The 22,943-nt window shown below is 36.6% G+C and overlaps 4 protein-coding genes across 5 annotated transcripts; 3 read left to right on the top strand and 1 right to left on the bottom strand.

Moving 5' to 3' along the window:
- Positions 1-1,318: 1,318 nt before the first annotated feature.
- Positions 1,319-3,864, top strand: LOC103342733 (uncharacterized). Its single transcript, XM_008246376.3, has 4 exons — positions 1,319-1,699; positions 2,270-2,465; positions 2,545-3,267; positions 3,477-3,864. The coding sequence occupies exons 1-4, from the start codon at positions 1,542-1,544 to the stop codon at positions 3,666-3,668; spliced, it is 1,269 nt and encodes a 422-aa protein (XP_008244598.1). The 5' UTR covers positions 1,319-1,541; the 3' UTR covers positions 3,669-3,864.
- Positions 3,865-5,997: 2,133 nt separating this feature from the next.
- Positions 5,998-11,283, top strand: LOC103342734 (uncharacterized). Of its 2 annotated transcripts, none has more exons than XM_008246380.3 (7): positions 5,998-6,768; positions 6,917-7,336; positions 7,715-7,773; positions 7,880-8,002; positions 8,672-9,490; positions 10,002-10,215; positions 10,314-11,283. In XM_008246380.3, exons 2-7 carry the CDS (start codon positions 7,042-7,044, stop codon positions 10,844-10,846), a joined length of 2,043 nt encoding a protein of 680 aa, XP_008244602.2. In that variant the 5' UTR covers positions 5,998-6,768; positions 6,917-7,041; the 3' UTR covers positions 10,847-11,283. The 2 variants fall into 2 exon arrangements, with proteins under 2 accessions (XP_008244602.2, XP_008244599.2); XM_008246377.2 differs by having other exon boundaries at positions 5,999-6,768; positions 7,715-7,794.
- Positions 11,284-11,406: 123 nt separating this feature from the next.
- On the bottom strand, positions 11,407-14,676 carry QRT1 (Pectin lyase-like superfamily protein). The gene is made up of 5 exons (XM_008246397.2): positions 14,102-14,676; positions 13,533-13,728; positions 13,221-13,424; positions 12,905-13,140; positions 11,407-12,792 (listed from the first exon to the last, which is right to left on the bottom strand). The coding sequence occupies exons 1-5, from the start codon at positions 14,401-14,403 to the stop codon at positions 12,642-12,644; spliced, it is 1,089 nt and encodes a 362-aa protein (XP_008244619.2). The 5' UTR covers positions 14,404-14,676; the 3' UTR covers positions 11,407-12,641.
- Positions 14,677-19,700: 5,024 nt separating this feature from the next.
- LOC103342735 (Ribosomal protein S10p/S20e family protein) lies at positions 19,701-22,832 on the top strand. Its single transcript, XM_008246381.3, has 4 exons — positions 19,701-20,007; positions 20,313-20,372; positions 21,520-21,852; positions 22,537-22,832. Exons 1-3 carry the CDS (start codon positions 19,780-19,782, stop codon positions 21,829-21,831), a joined length of 600 nt encoding a protein of 199 aa, XP_008244603.1. The 5' UTR covers positions 19,701-19,779; the 3' UTR covers positions 21,832-21,852; positions 22,537-22,832.
- The last annotated feature ends 111 nt before the right edge of the window (positions 22,833-22,943 follow it).

The following is a 22,943-nucleotide window of genomic DNA, read 5'->3' as shown; positions in this document are numbered from 1 at the left end:
ATTTTATGTTTCTTTGTGGCTACCTTGGCCATCTCTATATTTTATTGTCTTTTGTATTAGAAATTGTTTCCTTTTCCAAAAAAAAAAAAGCTATGGTTGCAAGGTTTATTCCTAGGGCATGGGATTTTTCCTAGACAAATGTACAGTGTTAATTATTTCTTACTCGATAAAAAAAAAGGAAAGGAAAAAAACAAAAAATGGAGTGCAAGTTGGAAAATTAAATATAAAGAAAAAAATAATAATATAAAAGTGAAGTAAAAAAGAAATTAATGTAGTGTAAGGGTACAATAGGAAAGATAAATAATTAAAAAGAACAAAATTGATTAAAAAGTATTAAAAAAATAAATGGTAGTGTAAGAGTATCACCAGTGGGGGGTGTAAAGCTAGGTGTATGCTAAATATACACATTTTGCCATCGGAATTACCTGCAATGGGCAGGTGTAAATGGTTGTAAAATGATCATATCCCACCGGAGATGCTTAGAGCATCTCCAGTGGGAGGTTGTATAATGAGGTGTATGTTAAATATATACTATTTGTGATCAGAATCACCTGCAAATGGGGGAGGTGTAAACGATTGTAAATTTGCATCACAACCATGAGATGCAAATTTAGATGCACATGTGCATTTTTTTTTACATCCCTTATAGGTGGGGCCTTCATGAGAAAAAGTGAGAGAAAGTGGATAAAAATGAGAAAAATCAATTATACAAGATTCGCATATTCCCTATTGGAGTAAAAACCATATTTACAACCCCGTAAGTATAAAGGAAATGTAAAAGTGGCTTTACACCCCAAAAAATACACTCCTCTCCCCCACTATGGATGTTCTCATGTGCATCCATTTTATATCCTATGCAAGTGGGACCCATAGGAGAAAAAGGGAGAAAGAATGTTGCAATCACTCATCAGCCGCTATACAAAATGATGTAGAGGGTCCTGCTTGACGCCAGCACACCAAGTGGTGTGTTGGAATACCCAATAGCTCTATGATGAACGATTGAGATGGATTGGAATTCAAAATGAAGCTCGTATATTCATGCAATTTGCATTGCACTTCCAATGGTATGAAATATTAGAAAAAAACACTTTAAAAATGTTTAAAATAAATTATAATTTTCTACTTAAATATCTTTATGTTAGTTTGTAGGTAAAATCATATGTTCTCCAGATTTAAAATTTTTTAAGTCCATTTATTTAGAAAAATAAAATAAATCTAACACACAAAATTATTTTAAAAAAATTAAAACTAAAAAAAACACAAAAATGAATTATCGGAAACAAATCAAACATATTTCCCTATTTAAGCAAAAAAACGCATTTACACCTCCGCTGGTGCAGAGGAGATGTAAAAGTAGACAACGAAATCTCTGTATCCAAACAGACACACGTGCGATATATTCGAAATCCCGCCACCCTCGAAAGTGACAAAATCGCAGTAGATTCAAATTCCAAGTTCTAACCCCATCAAACGATTCAATTGCTAGGGTTCATATTCGAAGAGAAGGGTGTTTGTCAAATTTTCGATTAGTTTCAGAGAATATGAATTTGGGGGACCTAAACAAGATCTGGGAAATCAAAACCCTGAAAAGAAAGGATCAGGAAGCGGAAGCCAGGAAGATTCTCGAGAAAATTGCCAAACAGGTCCAGCCCATTATGCGCAAACACAAATGGCGCGTCAAGCTTCTCTCTGAATTCTGGTACTTCATCTTCTTATTGCGTGTTTTTTTCCCTTAAAAAAATTCATTTTGCTCTGTTTGGTTGCCGAGAATGCGGTGGATAGTAGGCAACACAATGTTTTTTGGATTTTTTTTTCTTGGGTATTCTTAAGATGATGGAAATGTATTATTCACTATGCGAACTAATCACATTGCCGTTAATTGAATCGACTTTTTTTTTTCTTGCTTTCTGTGTTTATTAATTCACAATATTGGGCAAGTATTGCTGCTTCAAAATTTGGATGTAGTTATTTTGCTCCTTGCATTTTGCATCATTTTGATCGGCAATAGCGGGGGTTATTGCCAGTGACAATGCTCTATTTATGTTTCTCTCATGCCGTTTTCAATGGAAATCTTAAGTTCTCCTGCTGCTGGCATGTTGCATTGTCTTTAGATTTTTAAGTTTACTGCAAATTTTTATTTAGCGGCGATTATATGGAGTTGGAGTGCCTTTATATGAATTTTTCGCCGATAAAGTGTTTTTTTAACCCCCAAATTGGTCTTCTTTTTGTGTGTGCATAAAGTGATGAAAGTTATTTGATGACATTACAGCCCAAACAACCCTCGTCTTCTAGGGTTGAATGTGAACCGCGGTGTGCATGTGAAACTGAGGCTGCGTAGGCCAAACAGGGATTGGGATTTCTATCCCATTGATCAAGTCCTTGATACAATGCTTCACGAACTTTGTCACAATGTTCATGGCCCTCATGATGCCAAGTTCTACAAGCTCTGGGACGAACTTAGAAAGGTGTTTTTATGTTGACCTTTCATAAGTTTTTGTGTTTACAAAGACGTGCTGAATTTGCTAGGACTTCATTTCTTTGTAGGAATGTGAGGAGCTGATGTCTAAGGGAATAACTGGCAATGCTGAGGGGTTTGATCTTCCAGGGAGACGTTTGGGGAGTTTTTCACGTCAACCCCCTCTTTCTTCTCTCCGCAAAACTGCACTTGCTGCTGCAGAAAAGAGAGTTCTTTTAGGATCTATGATGCCATCTGGACCTAAGCGTCTTGGTGGTGATAGCAGTATTATGGTTGCACTTAGTCCAGTGCAAGCTGCTGCAATGGCTGCAGAGAGGAGATTGCAGGATGATATCTGGTGTGGTTCAGTGTCAGCTGAAGCTTCTATGGATGGAGAATGCAGCTATGATAAATCAGAGGACCATCAAAATATAGGGCCAAATGCAGGAAGTTCAAGGCCTCCCAGTGGTGCAAAAGCACATTCCTCAGATACGTTATTGCAAAAAAGAAGTCGTGAACTGAATACCAATGGTTTTTCTAAATCTACTAAATGCAATTTAGGATCTGAGTTGGTAGATTTATCCATGGATGAGTCAATATCTGGGTCCATGATTGATTGTGATATCAAATCTCAAAAGAGAAGTCGAGGATCAGAAAATAGTTCATTCTCTCGTTCCAATTGCCATCTAGAATCTAGTGGTAGGCATCAGTCATGTGTTTCATCTTTTGGGTCCAGGTCTAATAATGATGGAACACATAGTCCAGAGGAAACTGCTCTTTGGCAGTGTGAAATGTGCACTTTGCTGAATCCCGTAAGTGTCTCTATTGCTAGGTGATAGTTTTATGTCTTTACAAATGCATCCTTTTTTTCAAAAAGTTCTATATCAAATCATTTCCTTTTGAGTATCTCTAAAGAATAATATTTCCTTTTTTTTCTCTAAATGTTGCAAATTTTCTCTCTATCTTAATGTTACTTGAAATATACTTGTTTTGCATGTGAATGATGGGTGGAACACCGCAGCCATTAGCTCCAATATGTGAGCTCTGTAACACAAAGAAACCAAAAGATGTTGGTACAAATTACAAAATCTGGACCTGTAGATTCTGCACTTTGGAAAACTGTGTGAAGTTGGAGAAATGCTCAGCATGTGGTCAGTGGAGATACTCACATGGCCCACCAATAGCAAGCCAGGCACCAAATCTGGGCACTTGAGAAGCACACCAGTAATAATCATTGGCCTTTAACTTGTAGTTTTTGAAATCAGTTACCTGATTACTTTTCTTTTTGGACTTGCCATTTAAGTCGTTAACTTGTTATTAGCTATCTTACTTTTTCTTACTTGGCAAGACTCTTTGCATCGTTGTGAATTTTGGTATAGATTGAATGAAAAAAATTTAGTTACATCTCAGCGAAGCAGATGCGGAACATGCTCTCTCTCTCTCTCATATAATGTTGGATATTGCACATGAATTGGCAGCTTAATGAAAAGAGGTAAGATGTTAAAGTGGAAGCATGGTTAGAAGAGATAATGTTATCCCATACATACGTGCAACTTGAAAGTAGAATTGTCTGAAGTTTAAACCAGAGTCATTGTGAACTTCGTAATATATTTTTTCCTGTCAAAACTCAGAGAGTAGAGAGGTCACGTTCAGTTATTAGGCAAATGTGAATGAAAACATAGGATAACACAGATAACAGTATTCTTGTTCTGGATTCTTTAATGCATCGAAGAAAAAAAAAATTGTATGTGTGTATGTGTATATCATATATTTGCCTATCCGTCAATGTATCTAACAGAGATAATAGAACTACTGTTGGGACGCATATTATTATGCTGTGAGAGAAGTCCTGTCTGGTCATGTTTTGTACTTGTGGTTCAAGGAATGGGCAAAGGAAAGTTGGCATTTCATGGTGGGAGAACTCGAGTATATCTGGCAACACTTTTCTGATGCTGTAGGTTTTGCTCCCTTTTGCGTACAAAATGCAGGGAAAGTATTCAATCAGTTTTGGCTCGCACTGTAACAGTGGTAAGCCAGAAACAGAGTGAACGATTTCATGCATGATGCAAAGGAAGACATTGATGGAGCAGAGTTTGAAAGTTTGGTAAGTATGTTTTGGGGCTTCAAGGATTTGATGTGTGGACTTGGAGAGTTGTATTGGTGCCTATATTAAGTTGGGCGTGGACTCTATAACTCTTGAAAATAGAATGCAGCAATCCGATTTCTACATTTACTATCAAACACAGCATGACACCCACCCAAAGCTTTATGTTCTATAAAATAAGCTTAGGCAGCCAGCTCCTTTTCTAGGGCTAAAATCCTAAATGCCTAGACAATATATTTCCTAACCCCTGAGCTCAAGGAGAATAAAAAGTCATATAAACCCTACTCTTAATAAACTCCCTCGCAACAAGGGGCTTGTAGCTCAAGTAGTTAATAGCATTTATTCATACATTTGAGGTTTTAGGTTCGATTCCCCTCTCCCTCGATATCACTTATATAAAAAATTAAAACAAATAAATAAACTCCCTCATACTGTTAAGGTTCTTTGTAAATAAATAAAGATAATAAATCCCAAATTTTTGCAAACCCCATTAAAATTTAAACCATTTATTCATAAAAATAATAAAGAGAAATAAAACAAAATAGAGTCGGCCTGGCCTAGAGACCAATAAGATTCAGAGGCTTGTACTGCCAACTAGTTAAACATCCGACCTCCCCACTAGTTAATCTTACAGCAGCTTGAGCTGTTGCTGCCAACTATACCTAATCTTCTTGTCTTGTGATACAGCTGCAATAACTTCAAGCACAATATTAACTCCTATAATGTGATGCTAATTCTTCTAATTGAAAACATACATTTTTACCTAACTTCATGTGGGACTCTTATTAATTAGTGTGGTTTCTTTTTCTTTTCCCATTTTTTTTGGGGTTATTTACTTGAATGGTCCTTAAACTTTTACCCGATTCACATTTTGGTCCCTCAATTAAATTATTCGTTTCAAATGGTCCACCAACTCTATATTATTCAGTCCATCGGTCCAACCGTCTAATTTTCTGTTAGATTTAACCAAATTTTATGGTAAATATGACTTTTCATAATTAACAAATAAAAATAGGTCTAAAACACCCAAAATGGGAGTTGAAATTATAAAAAAACCCAGGGACTATTTAAACATATAAACACACCCAAAACCCATCATTACACACTCAAAACCTATTTATAAACACACCCAAAAAGTTGATTTTGGGTGTGTTTCTATGTTTAAATAGTGCTTGGATTTTTTTATAAATACATGCATAGGATTGGATTTATTTATAAATTTGTATTAAAATAAATACAAAATCGGAAAAAATTGAAGAAAAAGAGAAAAAAAAATGGACTCGGGCCCAATGAACAAATGGACTCGAGCTCAATGGGGTTGTTAGATGCAACGCAACAGTTGTTTGTCGTAGTAAATAATCCAACCCTTCCTCCCCTTCCTACCTTCCACCGAGAAAAAAGAAAAGGAAAGAAAGCAAACAAATAAATTATAATTTCCATTAATTTAAGAAATAGTTCCTTTTTTTCTTGTTCAACCAGTCCCTCTGTTCCATAGCTGCACATACATTTCCAAAGCTCTGCAACTCTCCCCACTTTTCATGTCCATGGCCTTTTCAAGAAATCTTCTTTTCTCTCCTTCTCTTCCTTCATCTTCTCCTCCTCTTGTCCCTCTCTTTCTCTACTCTCCCTTGTACCCACCAAGACAAGCACAAAGCTTCCTCTTCTCGCCCTTCTCTTGAAACCCTCCAACACCAGCATCACCTAGTCAGTTCTACCAACTAGGCTTACGTCTTTCCAGTTCCTTTTTCGTGAGCTTAAGTTGCTTTTCTGGTCCTAATTATAGATGCCCATTTCAAATTTGTTCCAATTCTCTTGGAAAAAGCAGTCAAGGCAATGTCTTTGATGCTCTTTGGGCTTTCACGCTGATACCGAGTTCTATTGAGTATAGGGTGTTCTGATCTGCCTTTAGGCCATCAAAATGCAGGTTTTTGTGGCTTCCATGAAGGTTTTCGACATCCCCTGTTCTTGTTTGGTGTAGTTCTTCCAAGTCTCAGCGGAAAATTTCATGGTTGAGTTACTAGTGATCAAATTGTGCATTCGTTGAACGGTATAGTCCTCCTGATTATGTATGGTTGCTGATCCTGAAGATTATTGAACAAATTTGATTGTTATTTGAACCTTTTGCTACGTAATTGGGGGTCTTTTTAGCTGTAAAGTCAAGACTTTTGATCTGCTTAGGTTTCCAAGCCCTAAGCTCTCTTATATTCAGGTCAGTTTTATAATATACCCATTTCTCGTTTGCTTGAGTTGTTCCAGCTTGAGCAAGATATATTATATTTATTCCGAGGGTTAAGGTGAATAAATAATTGCAAGATTGTACCTTATGACCTGAAAATTACTCCATTGTTACTTTTTAGGCAGCCAAGTCATGGAGGTTTGAACCCTTTCGCTATCTTTCATTTTGCGCATCTTCAGCTATGTGATTAGAACTTCAAGTGGGTTTCTGGTGTTTTGTCAACCCCTCTTTGTGCGTTCTGTCAAAATGTCTGGAAATGGTCACTGTTTTGTGGAGTGGAAAGAGCACTTTGTTTCACAGGAGAGGGGCAACCGTGTGGTTCACTATTTCTTGAAGGATTCTGCTGGAGAATCCATTCTTGCAGTTGTGGGTACTGAGAGGAGTGTTAGGCACATGTTCTATGTTGTTTCTGAGGAATTTTTGTATGTGCACGGAAAGGAAAGCTCCACTAATGCTAACTTTAAATGGAGGTCAAGAAGAGAGGTTGTGGATTGGCTTACATCTATGCTGTCAAAGCAGCATATACATGCAGATCTATCCGGTATGAGTTGCCACTTCATAATTTCCAGTTCCTTATATTGTCGATAAAATTTTGGTTTATGTTTGCCAGATTGAATTGTAAGGCAAAGATTTTGACTTTCCCTTACATCCCAGATTGAATTATTAGTTTAAGTGACTGGTAGACAAATATTTATAAGTTCTACCACGTATAAATATCTATATAAAGTTAGTTATTAAGAGATTCAATGTCAAACCTAATAGCGTATAAAGTTAGTTATTAAGAGATTCAATGTCATACCTAATAGCTTCTTCCCTTTTACTAAAATTGCAATAAATGAGGGAGAGGGGGGGTTGTCTCTGTATGACTGGAATCTTATGACTTTAATACTTTTTTTTTATTTTATTTTTTTTATGACAGAATCACCCCAACATGATTCGTCACAAGCTTCGGGGACTCCTGAATATCCAATGAATGGAGTTAGTGCCCCCCAGACCCATGTAACCAATGACTCTTTATTGATTTTGTTCTTAATTATGCTTTCAATTTTTGCCTGAAATACTGACTCGAAAACCTGTGTATCAGGGCCGTCTTTCAAAGAACTTCAAGGGACAGAGTCTGGACATTGTTTGGTCAGGTGTTGCATGGACATGTGGTAAACAGCTCAAGCATTTTCCTGCATTCTGTAGGGATGGGATTACAATAGCGGTAAGGATTTACCAGTCAAAGTAGGAATGCATTTGTGAGGTGATTGGGCTTGAAGTGCATGAGGTGGAACTGTGGAATGCATAGCTCTCCTTGCTTAAACTCTCAAACATTAATCCCACATTAATTTTTAGAGTGATATTATGCCAGAAATGGTGCAGGGAAAATTAAGTACTCCAGAAATAATTGCTCTGACATTTCTTATCAGAAAAATGATTACTCTGGCATTAGTATGAGCTAAGATAAAGTATATCCTCTGCATGGGTACTTCAAAGACATTACATTGAATAAATGAAGCATTTGTCTCAAGTTCAAAGATTCTAGAGAAGATAACGAAAATATTGTCTTTATGTTGGTACGTTGCACTATTGTTGCTTTGAATGAAAACACATGAGCATGAGTCACAATTATGTACTAGTAACACTAGGCCTTGTAGTATTACATGTCTCATATGCCTTATAGTTGATATATTGATGCATAAACTTCTGGGTACTTAGTTCAAGGACTATGCATCAAGGCATTTTGTTGAAGATTTCCTCGATGTGTACTTCTTGGTCTAACGCTAATGACCATTTGTATTATGTGAATGATGGAATTGACATGCTACTCCAATTTTTACTGTCAACCGTAATTATTTTCCTCTGATTGCGTTTCCTTTCCCTTTGCATCCAGATTAAGTCCTTTGTCTTTGTCATGGCAAAGGGAGAAAATCACTATGTTGCTTATATTGAAGATATGTACGAAGACAAGAGAGGTCAAAGAAAGGTTAAAGTGAGGTGGTTTCATCATAGCCAGGAAGTCAAGGGGGTAACTCCTCTAAGAAATCCTCACCCAAAGGAAGTTTTCATCACACCATATGTGCAGGTCATTAGTGCAGAATGTGTTGATGGTCCTGCAACAGTCTTAACTCGTGAACATTATGAAAAATGCTTAGCTGTGTTTCCTAGGGCTTTATTGGCCAGAGTACATCTTTGTTGTAGGCAGTTTAAAAGTAACAAGGTGAAGCCATTTGATTTGAGTAAAATGCATGGCTATTTTGATCAGCCAATTCTCTCTTGTTTGGGTCCCAACTTTTCAGCAAAATCTGAGTTTATAAGTGATAGCCTGATTGGGGAAGAAGATGAATTGGGTCCAAGTGAGTATTTAAAACTAGGATCTAAGAGGACTAGAAGTGGAAGGCCATGCCAGAGGTTTGCAGCTAATCATTCAAAAGCAAGAAGTTCTACAAGAGATAGCCAGATGATGGCATATAGACCTCTTCAGAAATCAAATTATGGTTCGCTAGACAGGAAACTGTTTTCCATGAAGCTTGTTGATTATCAGCCTTGGTATACCCCACTCTTTAAGGTTGCTGAAAAGATAGAATTGCTATGCCAAGATAGTGGCATTCGAGGCTGCTGGTTTAGGTGTACTGTCTTGCAGATATCACGAAAACAGGTGAAAGTCCAATATGATGATTTGCAAGATGAGGAAGGATGTGGCAATCTTGAGGTATGCTTAGCCACTTGTATATGTTCTTTATTTAATATTTGTTTTTAGCTCTAAGTTGTGGTGTAAAAATGCTGACGTCATGTTTAAGTTAAGTGCACAAAATTTCCATTCAAGATTCTCTTTTAATCATCCCTTCATTGTAATTCCAATTCAAAATACAGTTTTTCTCTTCTTTCTTCGGTACTTTCCCTCATTAGGAGATGTAATCTAGCATGTTGAGATTTTACAGTTGTGTGCATATCTCTATCTAATAACATGAACTCCTCAGCATCTGTGTTTTTTTTTTTGTTTTTTTCATTTTTTTATTTATAAAAAAAATTCTGAACTCTTACCCTAAAGCATGTCAACCTTCACTCTTTTATGATTTTCTTCATCATTATATGTAAGCATTTGGTTAGATCGGACCACATAAACTATTGTGTCCTCTTGAGTGATTGTTCTGTGTTTCCTTGATTTCCTTTGGGCTTTGAACTGTATTCTGGCGGCATGACCCTCTCTCTGTAACTTGTAGGAATGGATCCCAGCTTTTAGACTGGCTATGCCTGATAAGCTTGCCATAAGGCATCTAGGCCGCCCAATGATCCGGCCAGCCCCTCCTAAGGAACAAATGGACCTTGCTCTTGAGGTTGGGGCTGCAATTGATGCATGGTGGAGTGATGGCTGGTGGGAAGGGATTATCACTGGAGTTGGCAGCTGTGGTGATAACTTTGAAGTTTTCTTTCCTGGTATGCATGGTAGAAATTGTATCTAGTTTTCTCCCCTGTTTCTTCCCTAAATTTTCCTTCGTTCCTTTGTTATTATGTAATTACTGTGGTGGTATCAGGTGAAAGCTTACTCTTGAACGTGCACAAAAAGGATCTGAGAATATCAAGAGATTGGTTGGGGGACCAGTGGGTTGATGTTGAGGCAAAGCCTGATGTACTTTCAGCCATATCTTCAAAAATTAGCTCATGCACTCATCCCTTTACATCGCCCACTGTTGCCAAAGATGTCAACACCGATGGTTTAGCTTTGTCGTATATTGAAGTTCCTTCTAGTACTAAACATGTTGAAGAGGAAAAACTGAACTTGGATGCATCTTCCAGTTATGATGCTCCTGAAAATATGGACTTGGTCAATGATAAGAAGTCCCCATCATTAAAACACATTGGTACTGAAGGTGTTGATGTCAATGACAGTTGTGGTGATGCACAGGATGTCCAAGGTAATGATGATGATGATAACAAAGATGACAACAATTGTGAGGATGACAAAGGTGAAAACATAGGTGATGATGAGGGCCGAGAAGGCATGGAGGTGTTTGAAACTCCAGGGCAAAGCCCCAAAGCAGTAGAAATCATGGAAGTGACATCGTAAGATGTCTAACTCAAGTCGGATAGCCTTAAATTGTGGCAATTAAGGATGCAAGTGTTGTTCCCCTATGTTGAAAGGGTGGCAATTAAGGATGCAAGTGTTGTTCCCCTATGTTGAAAGGGTGGCAATTAAGGATGCAAGTGTTGTTCCCTTGTGTTGAAAAAGGGTGTCAGTTAGGATGTCTGTAAATAGTTACACAGATGTGCTGGAGAAGCTCACTGCTTTGTTTGGAGTTGGTGGCTTTCGTGGGTGTACAGTTATGAGATTAGAGTTTTATGATAATTGTTACTATTTTTACTGGGGTTTTCAATGATTGTAATTCTGATTCCTTAGATTAGCATGGTTCTTCCAGTTTAGTGACCTTGCTCGTGTTCTTCCTGCTTGTAACTCGTATCAAACATTCAGCAGTCTCTTGTATGTCAACTAATTTTTCTTGGCTCCATGTAGTTTAGAACTCGTTTTTCGAAATTAGAAAAAAGGTTAAAAATATTTTGATCACTGCGGTTAAGATCGAAAACGATTTTAGTCACCATAATTTTGATTTTTCGAATTTGATCAACGCATTTGCAGCACATAGCAAATCAGGTCGCATGCTTCATTTCCGTCAGTTTCATTAATTAAAAAATAAAAAAATAAAAAAACCGACCCCATGTTTCCCTGTTACGCCGTGAGCCGCCTTCCCCACCTACCCAATAGTACCCAGCCCCGCCATCCCTACTCCCTGCGCCTACCACCACAGCCACACCTCTCTTTGCCCCTCGGCGGCTAAGCCCCTTTCCCACGTCATTAGAGACCTCTCTCTCTCTCTCTCTCTCTCTCTCTCTTCTCTTTGCTTCTTCAAAATTCAAATCAGAGAGAGCAAAGCTCTATCTGAAGCAAAAACACAAACACCTTGCGTGCACACTGTGCTTTACAATCTCCCTCAGTTCTTCATTTCCTAAAACAACCTTACAATCAGCCAATGATTACCTAGGAGGCCACTTCTCCAAACCCCAACAGCACCCATCATCATCACCAACCTCCACAGTGGAATTTTCTACAGAGAATGGCAGCCATTGACATAGACATGGCCGTAGGTGCCTTGTCCTCCAGCGAGCGCAACACACAAACAGAGGACACCCCCCCACCCATCATCAGCTGCTCGAAAATTTTAAATTTTGTTCAGCAATTCTGTTTCCCTTTCAATTTTGATCGGTACCCATCTCAGTTTTAAGCATGCCCACTTGAAATTCGCTCCTGATTTTGTGGTTTTAATCAAATAATAACAGGGGCGGTGGCTGGTGGTTGGCGAGAGAGAGAGAGGTGGTGGCTTGGTGGGTTGGAGTGGCAGGGTCGATGGCTTGTATACAGGGCACGGACTGTTTCAATTTTTTTTTCCAAGCTTCTTTTGTATTTTAATCTTATTTTCTAATTTTAAGTGACAGAAATTACAACTTTGGCTTAAATTGCTAACAGACAGAAATATAGTGATCAAATTGGTAAAATTTAAATCTCGGTGAACAAATGTGTTTTCGGGCCTAAACACAGTGACCAAATTTGTGTTTTCAAATAATTATCCATTTTGTACTTCTTAAGATGCTAACAGGCACTGATTTGAACAAACTTAGGTCACCCTGACCATTTACACTCAGAATTGTATAGATTGGAAAAGAAAAAAAAAATATACACTCAGAATTTGCGTCACTTATACATGTCCCATGATCTTAGTCCCCTATATATGTACTTAGCCTATTTGCATTTCCATAGTGGTGTAGTAAAAAATGAGGATAGGAAAATTATAATACAATAATGAACAAAACTATAGTTTAAGCCATTGGTCTCCATATATGAATTTGGTATCCAGAAAAGGCCTTATCTCCTCAAAGCTGAAAGACTTCAACCATGGCACCCTCCCTCTTCTCTCTGCTGCTCCTCTGCCCCTGCAGTGGTATTCTCCAAATTCCACAGTCCTGTAAATGCAAAGTTCTCTCCTCTGTTAGAAGTTTAAAAGTTTCCATATTTTGAGAAACAAAAAGAGATAATCTAAGATGTTAAGTTTTCTGCAAGAGAGGTTATATATACTTCTGTCTCTCTGGGTGGTTCCAGTCACTCCACCCCGAGGGAGTTATTATGTCGTCGAAATGACAGTAGGAATACACTGCTCTTGAATAAGCTCCCCAAGCTCTTCCCAATAAGATACTGCCAGTTCCAATGATTTTGCAGTTCATAAAAGAGAACCCTGTATCTTCATACGGTGAGTCCCTGTGATGAGCTGCTATTGCTCCCGCATTCGTTGCCGTTGATTGAAGAACACAGTCCTGGTAGCAAGGCCCAAATTCAAGCATCAGAATAATGAAGAAACATGAAGAGGCAGCTATTAAAATGCTAGCCATTGTACCTGGTAGAGTGATCTTGATCTACCAAATATGAAGTCTACACTTCCTTGAATGTGACTATGGTAGAAGTAGTGTGATCCAGTCTCATCCAAGAGTGTATCTTGTGTCCCCAACACCTTTACTTTGTAGAACATGGCTTTATCACCTGCAACTCTAAGAGCCACTGCTTGCATTCCATATCCTCCAGGTACTGCAACCACTGAGTTCTAAAATTGCATACCAATTACTTACTGTTACTGAATGTTGTAATTTACATAATTTCTATTTTAATCTTTTCTCCTTATGTTACATCCGAGTTCGTTATTAGCCGTTACCTCGAAAGTGATCCCAGTTGCACAGAAGTAATCAGCCTCTATAGCTACAGACGCAGTTTTATATGTTCCAAGTTCACAACCGGTATCGTCCTTATCAGATGCCTTGTTGTTCCAAGTAATTACAGTATCAGAAGTTTGATTTTGGTTCCCAATGAATGATATGTATGGCTTGGAAACCGGTACAAGTACCTTCTCTCTGCATCAATTTACAACAGAGAAAAAATGAAGTAGAAATTATTTTTTGTTCTCAGATAAAGCTCATTAACATTATTCAGGTAATTTTTTCTTCTTCTTTTTTTCTTTTTGGGGCAACCCATTTTAAGGGAGAGGCGCCCACTTAAAGCACGTATAACTTCCACTACCCCACGTAGCTCAATTGGGTTTGAACTCAACCCTCAAGAACACTAGAAACTGTCAAGAACTGCAGGACCTGAAAATTCTTTGAGGTTCTGTTGACGTGAGGCACATAAACAATCTAGCATTGTTAGGAGTTATTCAAGAAACAATTTTGACTCAGAATTTTCATTGCCTGAATGAAAGCTTGATATATTATAGTAACTCAGACATACCTGTAAATTCCAGGAAGAATGTAAATTTTGACTCTCTCTGTATTCTGTTCTGGAACCATATCAACTGCTCCTTGAACTGTAAGAGAATCTCCTCCTCCGTTCTTGTCCACCACAATGACCCGGCTTCCGTTAACGAATTCATTTCTGGAGTTCAGCCCCACCTTCTGCTCATCCACCTTCAAATCAGCCCAGCTAATATAATTCCTTGCATATGCTTCACTTTGTGAGAAGCCCACTTCAACACCACCCAAGAAAACAAGTACTGAAGCACCAACAAAAACACTAAAGACACCCAATTCCATGACCCTCTCTTTCTGGGTGTCAGTAACTATGTGTCTCAAAGTCTTTTCAAACTAAGAAGTACATGAAAAACCAGAAAGTCCTAAGATGTTGCTGTGCACTCTCGGTGTTTTGGAGGTTAAGAGGAGTGAAAGAGGTGAAGATATTAAATGAGGGAGCGTGGGGTGTTGCCTCTTGTGTTCCTTGTGAGACTTCTCAAACGTTGAGCGTAGCACAAGAAGAATCATAGTACATAGAAAAAGAAGATGAGGTACAAGTATGGAATTTAAGGATCACACATTACACATATATATATATATAGAGAGAGAGAGAGAGAGAGAGAGAGAGAGAGAGAGAGAGAGAGAGAGATATGGGACATATGAGAAATTGAGCTTGAAGGAATTTACTGAGATTTGGGTCAGTCATCAAACTTGTGCTAAAAGCAAGACAAAAAAAAACTTATATGCTTAAATGGGGGAGTTAATATTTTTCATTGATCAAGTAGGAGAGAAGCATGGAATGTAGGTCTTATAATTAGCTTAGAAGTTAAAACGATGTGGAAAAGCCAAAGAGCGGTTATGAATTTTCTGAGCTGATACTGAAAATTTGTAACTGACAAAATGAAGAAGAAGAAAACCCATTTGGAGTTTTCAAATGGGATTTTGGTTATAAATACATAGAGGTAGCTGCAGCCTCTTTGCATGAACATTTGAACATTTGAACAAATGGTTAAGGATTTTCAGAAAATGGTCACACGCACAGGGCAGTTCACGCCCGTTATGCACCCACGTCAAATTATTGAGTCTCCGCTTGAGAGAAAACTAGACAATTTCTTTTTTTTGCTTTCTCATTTTATCGAAAAATATGGGTCTCTTTCTTTACCAAAAAAGGAAAAGATGGGTCTCTTTATTGAAAGGGAGTTACAGTCTTGTTAATTACTTCATATTTCATAATCAATGTCAAAATCTGAAAGCCAAGCCCTTTCAAAGCTAGTAGTAAATCTTCCTTTCTTAATCGCTTGTACTAAAAGAAAAAACAAATTTAAGTAATGATAGAGACATCCAAATGAGAATAATTTGAGAATCGCCGATAATTATTCTAACTTTTAAAATTCCATTTGATGTGATAACATTTCATTTAATCTATATATATTATTTATATATATATAAAGCAAAAGACAAAGAATGGTAAAACATTCAAAATATCAGAAAATGCTCTTGGTTAATGCAAACATTTGAAATTATTAATTAAATGAGGATAATATTGTAAATTCACACTTTTTCATATTAAGAAAAATTAAAATTAAAAGAAAAATCAAATAATGGATCCTATTTTTATGGAACAAAACTACCCATTATTATTTTTTAAATTCTAACATAAATTTAAATTTATTAATAAATAAATAAATAAAAAAACATCTCCCAGGAGCGGAAGTGAGTGCGGAGAGGCTATGGTAAAACATTCAAAATACCATAAAATGCCTTTGGTTAATGCAAACATTAAGAATTGAAATTATTAATTAAAAGATGATAATATGGTAAATTTCACATTTTTCATATTAAATAAAATAAAATTAAAAGACAAATCAGATAATGGATCCTATTTTTAGGGAACACAACTACCAATTATCTTTTTTAATTCTAAAATAAATTTCGCGCTTGCAGAGAGGCTAGTAATCAATAGAGCAAGTGTTATATTATGTGTCACATTATTTGTTAATTAACTTGAGGTAATAATTGGTATATATATATATATATATATATATATATAGCAAAAGGCAGAGAATTGTGAAACATTCAAAATACTAGAAAATGTCATTAGTTAATTCAAACATTAAGTATTAAAATTATTAATTAAATGAGGATAATATGGTAAATTCACATTTTTTCATATTAAAAAAATAAAAATAAAAACAAAATCAGATAATAGGTCATATTTTTATGGAACATAACTACCCATGTTATTTTTCTCAATTCTAAAAATAAAATAAAAAAGAAAAAAGAAAACCAATTGGCACATGCGTGTTAGTGTTGCAGAAAAAGGCAATTTTTTTGTTATATAAGCAATATTGGGAGATGGAGGAATCGAACCTAAGACCTTGGATGCAAGGGTAAATGCTCTTAACCACTTGAGCTTTAAGCCCCTTACTAAATCTAGACATTTTAAATTCCAATTGATGATGCAGTTTTCCTTTATGTTCATATTTGGTTTCACACTAACCTTCTTTTGTTTCTTGCTAGTAAGATAAATATGAGAAAGTTGCATGTGAATTGTGATTATTTTATGGATGAATTAGGGTATTGATACGATACACCATGTGTCCATGAAGATGCATCTACAAATTATTACACGTGTACTATTTTTATAAAAATATTATTATTTAAAATTTATATCTAAATGGTGGACTTACAATCAGTACATGTGATATAATTTGGGTGAATTCGATATACCACATCATTATGTCATGAGTGTATTGTATACACTAAAATAATTATCTACTAATCATTTGGTTTAATGGCACTTAATCTTCATTTTGTCCAATAGTGGAACCAAAAATATGAGCCTTCATTACAGTTTCTCTGAGAGGGAACTAGGCTGGAAATTTGGGTTGGCCTGTTGGGCTGGAGGTTTGCGCTAAGATGGGATTAACACAGGTAAATACACAAAGGAAAAGTTTTAATGAACAACTTGGACATAACTAGAGTCCACTCCACGCTTCAAGTAGTTCCGCACATGAATTCAAATCTCATGCACGACTGTAGGTGACTAGAAGTAAATTAGGGAAGACTTTTCGTGACCATAGTGGAGAAGTAAGGATTGCTTACGCCATATATGGAAATTGGGAGTACTTCACCTAGCATTTACTGCGACTTTGTCCCTGTAGCAAGTAAAAAGTAGGAGTAGATGGTTCTTCCATGTTTTGCTCTCAGTCCCATGCTGAATCATTTTTACTTGCCTCAGTTCAGTTCCCTGGTGAGACCGCAGGCCTTGTAGCAGTGTAAGATAAATGGCAATGGACTCCAAAAGTCATCATTGTGATTGAGTAGCTCTCTCTCTCTCTCTCTCTCTCTCTCTCTCTCTCTCTCTCTCTATGACGAGTAAATTTGCTAATTTTGAGTCAATTTGGAGTGCTGTTGTTTGTTACTTATTAGAGCAGATGACTTTGTTGGTAATTTGGTCAAGTATGCACATGGGCTGATGATCATAATGATGTGTACAACTTCAATGACTTGCACCACTAAATTGATAAATATAGCTATGTATACCACCATCCTGTAATACAATTTGAAATTTCAAACCCATTTTCAAGCTATATAGGTATCATGAGATCTCTAAACTAACCTACTTATAGGCTACGAACACCTTTTAGTGTGGTAGAAAGTTAATGGCAACACCTACACAATAATGTTATTTTTATGTCCAATTTGTGGCAAACACCCTTTGGCCACTAATTGTCTGTAATGAACAAGAATATAAGCCACAGGTGTATCAGTAGCCTATAATGAGGTTTTCTAGCAGTGCTCTACAATTAGATTTTTTTGTTGTTGAGAAATTCTAGGATTGCATTCATAATTCAGCCAAAAAAAGCCACTAGCCACAAATGACCATTACAATAACGTAGCGGTCTAACATCAAAATTAAGACAATCCGGTGCGCCTCCACTAACGATCACACATGATCGAAGAATTGGCGTGCATTCCAACTAAGATTGCAAACTCATAATAATAATTATAAAAAAAAAAATTAAGCTTGAAAAACCAAGCCATAACTATACCAATAAAACTCTCACAAAGGAGAGATGAAAAGCTCTCATAAATGAGAAATGAAAAGCTCTCACAAAGGAAATGTGAAAAGCTCTTACAAAAGAAGAGGTCAAAACTACACAGAGAACCCAATGAGTCTTTGTGACTTATTTCAAACATAAAGAAACCGCTAAAAGGATGGCGGTGAGGATCCGACGCCAAAACACAGGTAGAGATCCGACGCCAAGATATAGCCACCTGTGATAGTTTGAGGAAAATCATAACAAAACAAAAACAAATAGGGAAAACCTTTTGTCTCTGAAAATGAGAGGAGAAGTGAGGGAGGAAGAGAAGAGGGAAGAGGGAAGAGGAAAGAGAGGAAGGACAATGGCTTCCTTCCCCCTCAAAATGAAAACGGCTCTAAGAGGGTTGTTTGGGAGAGGGGGCTAGGTTTAGAAGCCATATATTGCAATACTTAAAGATCATATGTGCTTGTTTATTAGTATTTTGATTGACCTTCATTTAAGGTAGCAAAGAGTAGTTACCCTTATACTAACTGTCATATCCTCCTTTTGTTTTTCTTATAAATTAAAAAAAAAAATCTTAGATAAGACTTACAAACATGAAGGTTTGCAGAATTTGCACCCAAGTTGGCCAGTTAGCAAAGACAATAAGTTAGCCCCTTGCATCTAAACTCGAAGACCTTTTTTCATAAATTAGATTTACGTTTATATTAGAAAATAAACAAACAAACAAACATGAAGATTCAAGAATACATGCCCTGCATTTAAAATAAAAAATAAAATGTGCTTTTCTGGCTTGAGGTCCAATAATTAAGATCATCCATGTTTTCAGACTACTTTCAAGAATTGTTCTCATAAAAAGTAGATCAGTCAAAAATAAAAAATGATTTAATAATTTAATTACCATCGTTATTGGACGAATTGTGTTTTATTTTTTCACCATTGCAATTTACAATGAAAAGGAGCACCAATATCTTATGCATAAAATAAATTGCAATGAAAAGGAGTACCAATATCTTATGCCATAAATTGTATTTTATGAGATTTTAGTAATTACGTATACATTGACTTATTGAGGTATCAATATTGGTATAAACTTTATCTTATATTAAAATTGAATTTTTCATATTTTGATTTGTTGGGAATTTGATTTTCTAGTGTTTTTAATTGAATCCAAATGAGGGTATTTCCTTACTTACATTGTAAACATAAATAAATGGAGTAATATAAAAATAAATTAAAGTAAAAAGACAAGACATTTACTTAAATATTTGGGATGGAAATAAGGCAAGATAAGACAATGGGCGGGCCTAGTCGGGCTGGACCGGGGCTTTCAAATCCTAAGTCAAAGTCCTATCCAACCTTAGAAAGGGCCAGATTGAGCGGGCCTAATCATCTTGTCAAGCCAGACTTTATGCTATTGGGCCTCCTGCTACAACTTTGGCCCATGGGTACAAGCCCACTTATATCACAATTAGGCCTGGGCTTCCAACCTATAACCCGCCCAAAGCATTTTATTTTTGTCAAATAAAAAGAAAATAAAAAATATTTTGGATAATTCTACAGGCACAGAGTGAGCAAAACAAGGCCTTCTTCTAAACACGGAGGGAGAAAGAGAGAGAGCTGAGCTTCAATGGCAGTTTCTTCAATGTCTGCAATCCTAATCCCTTCGCTTCCACTCACCAATTCTTCTCCATTTCCTTCCTCTAAACTCAATGTCTCTTCCTTCGCTCTTCCCTCTGCTAACAATGCCTTAAAGCTTAGAGCTTTAAGACCCTCACAGTCATCAACTAGGGTTTATGCTGCTCCTGAAGTCTTAGAGTCCCAAGAGACCCTAGTCCCACCTCCAGAAACCCTTGAGGTTTATTTTACTTTCCCTTTTTTTTAAATTTTTTTTTATAAAAATTTTCCTTTTCTTTAATTCTGCAATTTGGTAATGCTATGTTTGTCTGCTGAGAAAATGTGGGAAGAGAAGAATTATTTTCAATTTTTTTTCTTTCTCATTTTAGGATGTAAAACCAGTTGGAGTAGTGGGTTTTAATTATCATACTCTTCTTTATATTGTATGGCGCATCTTCTAAGCTATCAAATGAAGCTCAAGTACCAGACCATTATATTTATGCACATTTCTTTACCTTTCTTAAGTGTTTATTATCTATGTTTTAGGTTGGAAGTTCGGAGACTCCTAGTACTTCATCACTCAATGTTGGTGGAGATGCAGATAAGGTAACATATTACTCGTGAGTATTTGATAAAAGGGAAAAGGAAAATCTAAATTCTGAAGTTTTTATATATTTATAATTTTAGCTGTTGTATTTTCTTCCTTAGTCCACATTCTAAATTTATCTGTAGATTAATTTTGGTAATGTAATTGAAGTACCATCTGTTAAGGATTTGTATAGAGTGGGAATATGTTTCTTTCCGTCGTGGAGTTTTGGTGTAATATATGAAACCATGTTCAAATCTGCTCCTATTGGATATGTGATGCAGAATGGAGATATGTCAGTAGTCTTTCCGAATTTGTATATTGTTGTCAAGTAAGAAGCTTAGTGTTTAATCTTTTAGTAAGTAATTTGGGGGATATTGACCCAAGTGTGCTTCCATAATAGAATGATGGAGAGCTAATGTTCCAAGTAAATAGAGTTCTTACTGCTGAGAACATGTTGAGGAGGTAAAAATTTATCGTTAGCTGGTAATATATGTCTAACATGGATGGGAAACACCCAATCGTTTGCTTTTACGTTGATCTTTTGTTCGAGTCATCTATGGCTTTCTTGCTGTTTGGTATGACTTAAGTTGTGCCTTAGTCCCGGATTGAAGTTTTGAGTAATTGGTGCTTTGATCTTCTCCAAAGTTCTTTGTCAACTTTGCCATTACATAGAGTAGAGTGTCCAATTTCTTATAACTTTTTGTCATACTCCTGACCTGGGAATGGACCTCTGTAAGTAATTAGTACTTGGGTAGTGTATTGGGTATGTAGGTTCTGCTGTTCAATCTTACTAAAATACAGAAAGATTGTTGAGGGACATTTTCATCCAGCATGGTAAGTGTTTTGGCTTGTGGCAAGCAGATCTTCATAGTCGATTCCTTACAGATTTTATGAACATGGATTCCATGTAGGCGTGGGGCTATTTGGATATAATGATTTATGTATCTGGGACAGTTTGGAATGGCAGAAAGTAACTAAGTGGTTGAGGACCAGCTAGATGACTGTTGAGAGTGTAATTCTTGATTTGTCTAATCGTACTGTAGATTGTCAAAATTAAAGAAGAAAGGTCTTATTTGAGCATGCTTTTTATAAAGTAATTGTTCCCCCTATTTTTCTAACAGCGTCACATGTATTCTGATTATCTAAAGGTGTTTCTGTTTTCAGGCCTCACCCAAACAGAAAATCAGGATTAAGCTTAGGTCTTACTTTGTGCCTCTGATAGAGGATTCTTGCAAGCAGATAATGGATGCTGCAAGGAACACTAACGCAAAAACAATGGGCCCTGTACCCTTACCAACCAAGAAGCGAATCTACTGTGTTCTAAAATCACCCCATGTCCACAAAGATGCGAGGTTCCATTTTGAGATTCGTACCCACCAGCGCCTCATTGATATTCTATACCCAACTGCACAAACAATAGATTCCTTGATGCAACTGGACCTTCCTGCTGGAGTTGATGTGGAGGTCAAGCTGTGAAAAAATGGGGCAGCAACTTAGGTAAATTTTACTCAGCTTCTGAAGTTTTGCTTCCTTTTATTACTATTATCATTTCATGTTTGAATAAACAATTTTCACAGAAATGAAGTGCTTGATTTTGGAATGTAGGTTCATATAAGAAAATTGAATTGATGTCCATCCCAAAAGAATCTGCACCTTTATCAATTCTGTATTGTTTTCTGCTCATGCATTATACTGGAATTGGTCTACTCAATACTCATTGACTTTTTTCAACCATTGGTAGAGGGTTTTAATTGTTTTCGCATAACCTGTTTTAAGTCAAGCTTGAACAAGTATCTTTAATGCTGTAGCTCTGTTTTACATGCCATTCTGTCAGAATCACTCTTCATGGTGTTGCTCCATTAATTCACTACGGTCCAAGCTTAATGATCCATTAAAAGTAATTCTTGCGTTGCTACAATTAATAGTTCCTGCTTCATTTACTATTCATTTCTGCATCAATTATCCTTGTTGACTATTTCCATTTCAAGTTTGTTGTTTTTACAATCTTCAAGACAACATTCATTGTGATTCGTATCCTTAATGCTTCTCATCCTGCTATCCTTGTGGCTAACTTAACCAATTGTTTGTTTATATCATATGGGTCAAATATGTGCCATTCTTATCTTCATGCGGTTGATTGTTTTTTTTTTTTGGGCTGCTAATTGTACTTTGCCATGTTAGGTGCTGGATTTCTTCGAAGAACAAATATGTGAAAGAGAATACAGTGGTTCACGTTCATTTTGTGGAGGGTTAATCACAGTAAGATTAAGTTCCGTTAATACATTTGACCCATTCCTGTTTTGCGTATGCTGTAAGTTTTGAGCCCACCTTGGATTGCAGTTGAAGAATAGAGATATGGTGTTCCTCCAGTGGCAGCTTGTTATATGCTTGTAGTTTCTTTACTTTTCTCTTTGATGTAATCATGCTAGAACTTTATAAACTTCTTAAACATGAAATGTCATTACCAGATTGATTCAGTCATTTTTGTCGTATTGTATATTTGCTTAGGTCTGTTGAGAAATTCTGTTGGTAATGTGTCAATTGGAGAAGAAAACTATAAGGAAAAGAGCAAAAGTAAAAGTTTTTGG

The sequence above is a fragment of the Prunus mume genome, linkage group LG3 (assembly GCF_029339155.1).
Source record: "Prunus mume cultivar Tortuosa linkage group LG3, ASM2933915v1, whole genome shotgun sequence".
Taxonomy (NCBI): Eukaryota; Viridiplantae; Streptophyta; class Magnoliopsida; order Rosales; family Rosaceae; genus Prunus; species Prunus mume.
The sequence above is the reverse complement of the archived record's forward strand: the minus strand, read 5'-3'. Positions and strand labels throughout refer to the sequence as shown.

Excerpts from the sequence above, each read along its gene's own strand:
- LOC103342733 (XM_008246376.3), top strand. The coding sequence starts at position 1,542 with ATGAATTTGGGGGACCTAAACAAGATCTGGGAAATCAAAACCCTGAAA. Across the intron at positions 2,466-2,544 it reads TCTGGGACGAACTTAGAAAG|GAATGTGAGGAGCTGATGTC; the intron begins GTGTTTTTATGT and ends ATTTCTTTGTAG. Across the intron at positions 3,268-3,476 it reads TGTGCACTTTGCTGAATCCC|CCATTAGCTCCAATATGTGA; the intron begins GTAAGTGTCTCT and ends GGAACACCGCAG.
- LOC103342734 (XM_008246377.2), top strand. The coding sequence starts at position 7,042 with ATGTCTGGAAATGGTCACTGTTTTGTGGAGTGGAAAGAGCACTTTGTT. Across the intron at positions 7,337-7,714 it reads TATACATGCAGATCTATCCG|AATCACCCCAACATGATTCG; the intron begins GTATGAGTTGCC and ends TTTTTATGACAG. Across the intron at positions 9,491-10,001 it reads AAGGATGTGGCAATCTTGAG|GAATGGATCCCAGCTTTTAG; the intron begins GTATGCTTAGCC and ends TGTAACTTGTAG.
- QRT1 (XM_008246397.2), bottom strand. The coding sequence starts at position 14,403 with ATGGAATTGGGTGTCTTTAGTGTTTTTGTTGGTGCTTCAGTACTTGTT. Across the intron at positions 13,729-14,101 it reads ATTCTTCCTGGAATTTACAG|AGAGAAGGTACTTGTACCGG; the intron begins GTATGTCTGAGT and ends AAATTGATGCAG. Across the intron at positions 12,793-12,904 it reads AACCACCCAGAGAGACAGAA|GACTGTGGAATTTGGAGAAT; the intron begins GTATATATAACC and ends TTGCATTTACAG.
- LOC103342735 (XM_008246381.3), top strand. The coding sequence starts at position 19,780 with ATGGCAGTTTCTTCAATGTCTGCAATCCTAATCCCTTCGCTTCCACTC. Across the intron at positions 20,008-20,312 it reads CACCTCCAGAAACCCTTGAG|GTTGGAAGTTCGGAGACTCC; the intron begins GTTTATTTTACT and ends TCTATGTTTTAG. Across the intron at positions 20,373-21,519 it reads TTGGTGGAGATGCAGATAAG|GCCTCACCCAAACAGAAAAT; the intron begins GTAACATATTAC and ends TTCTGTTTTCAG.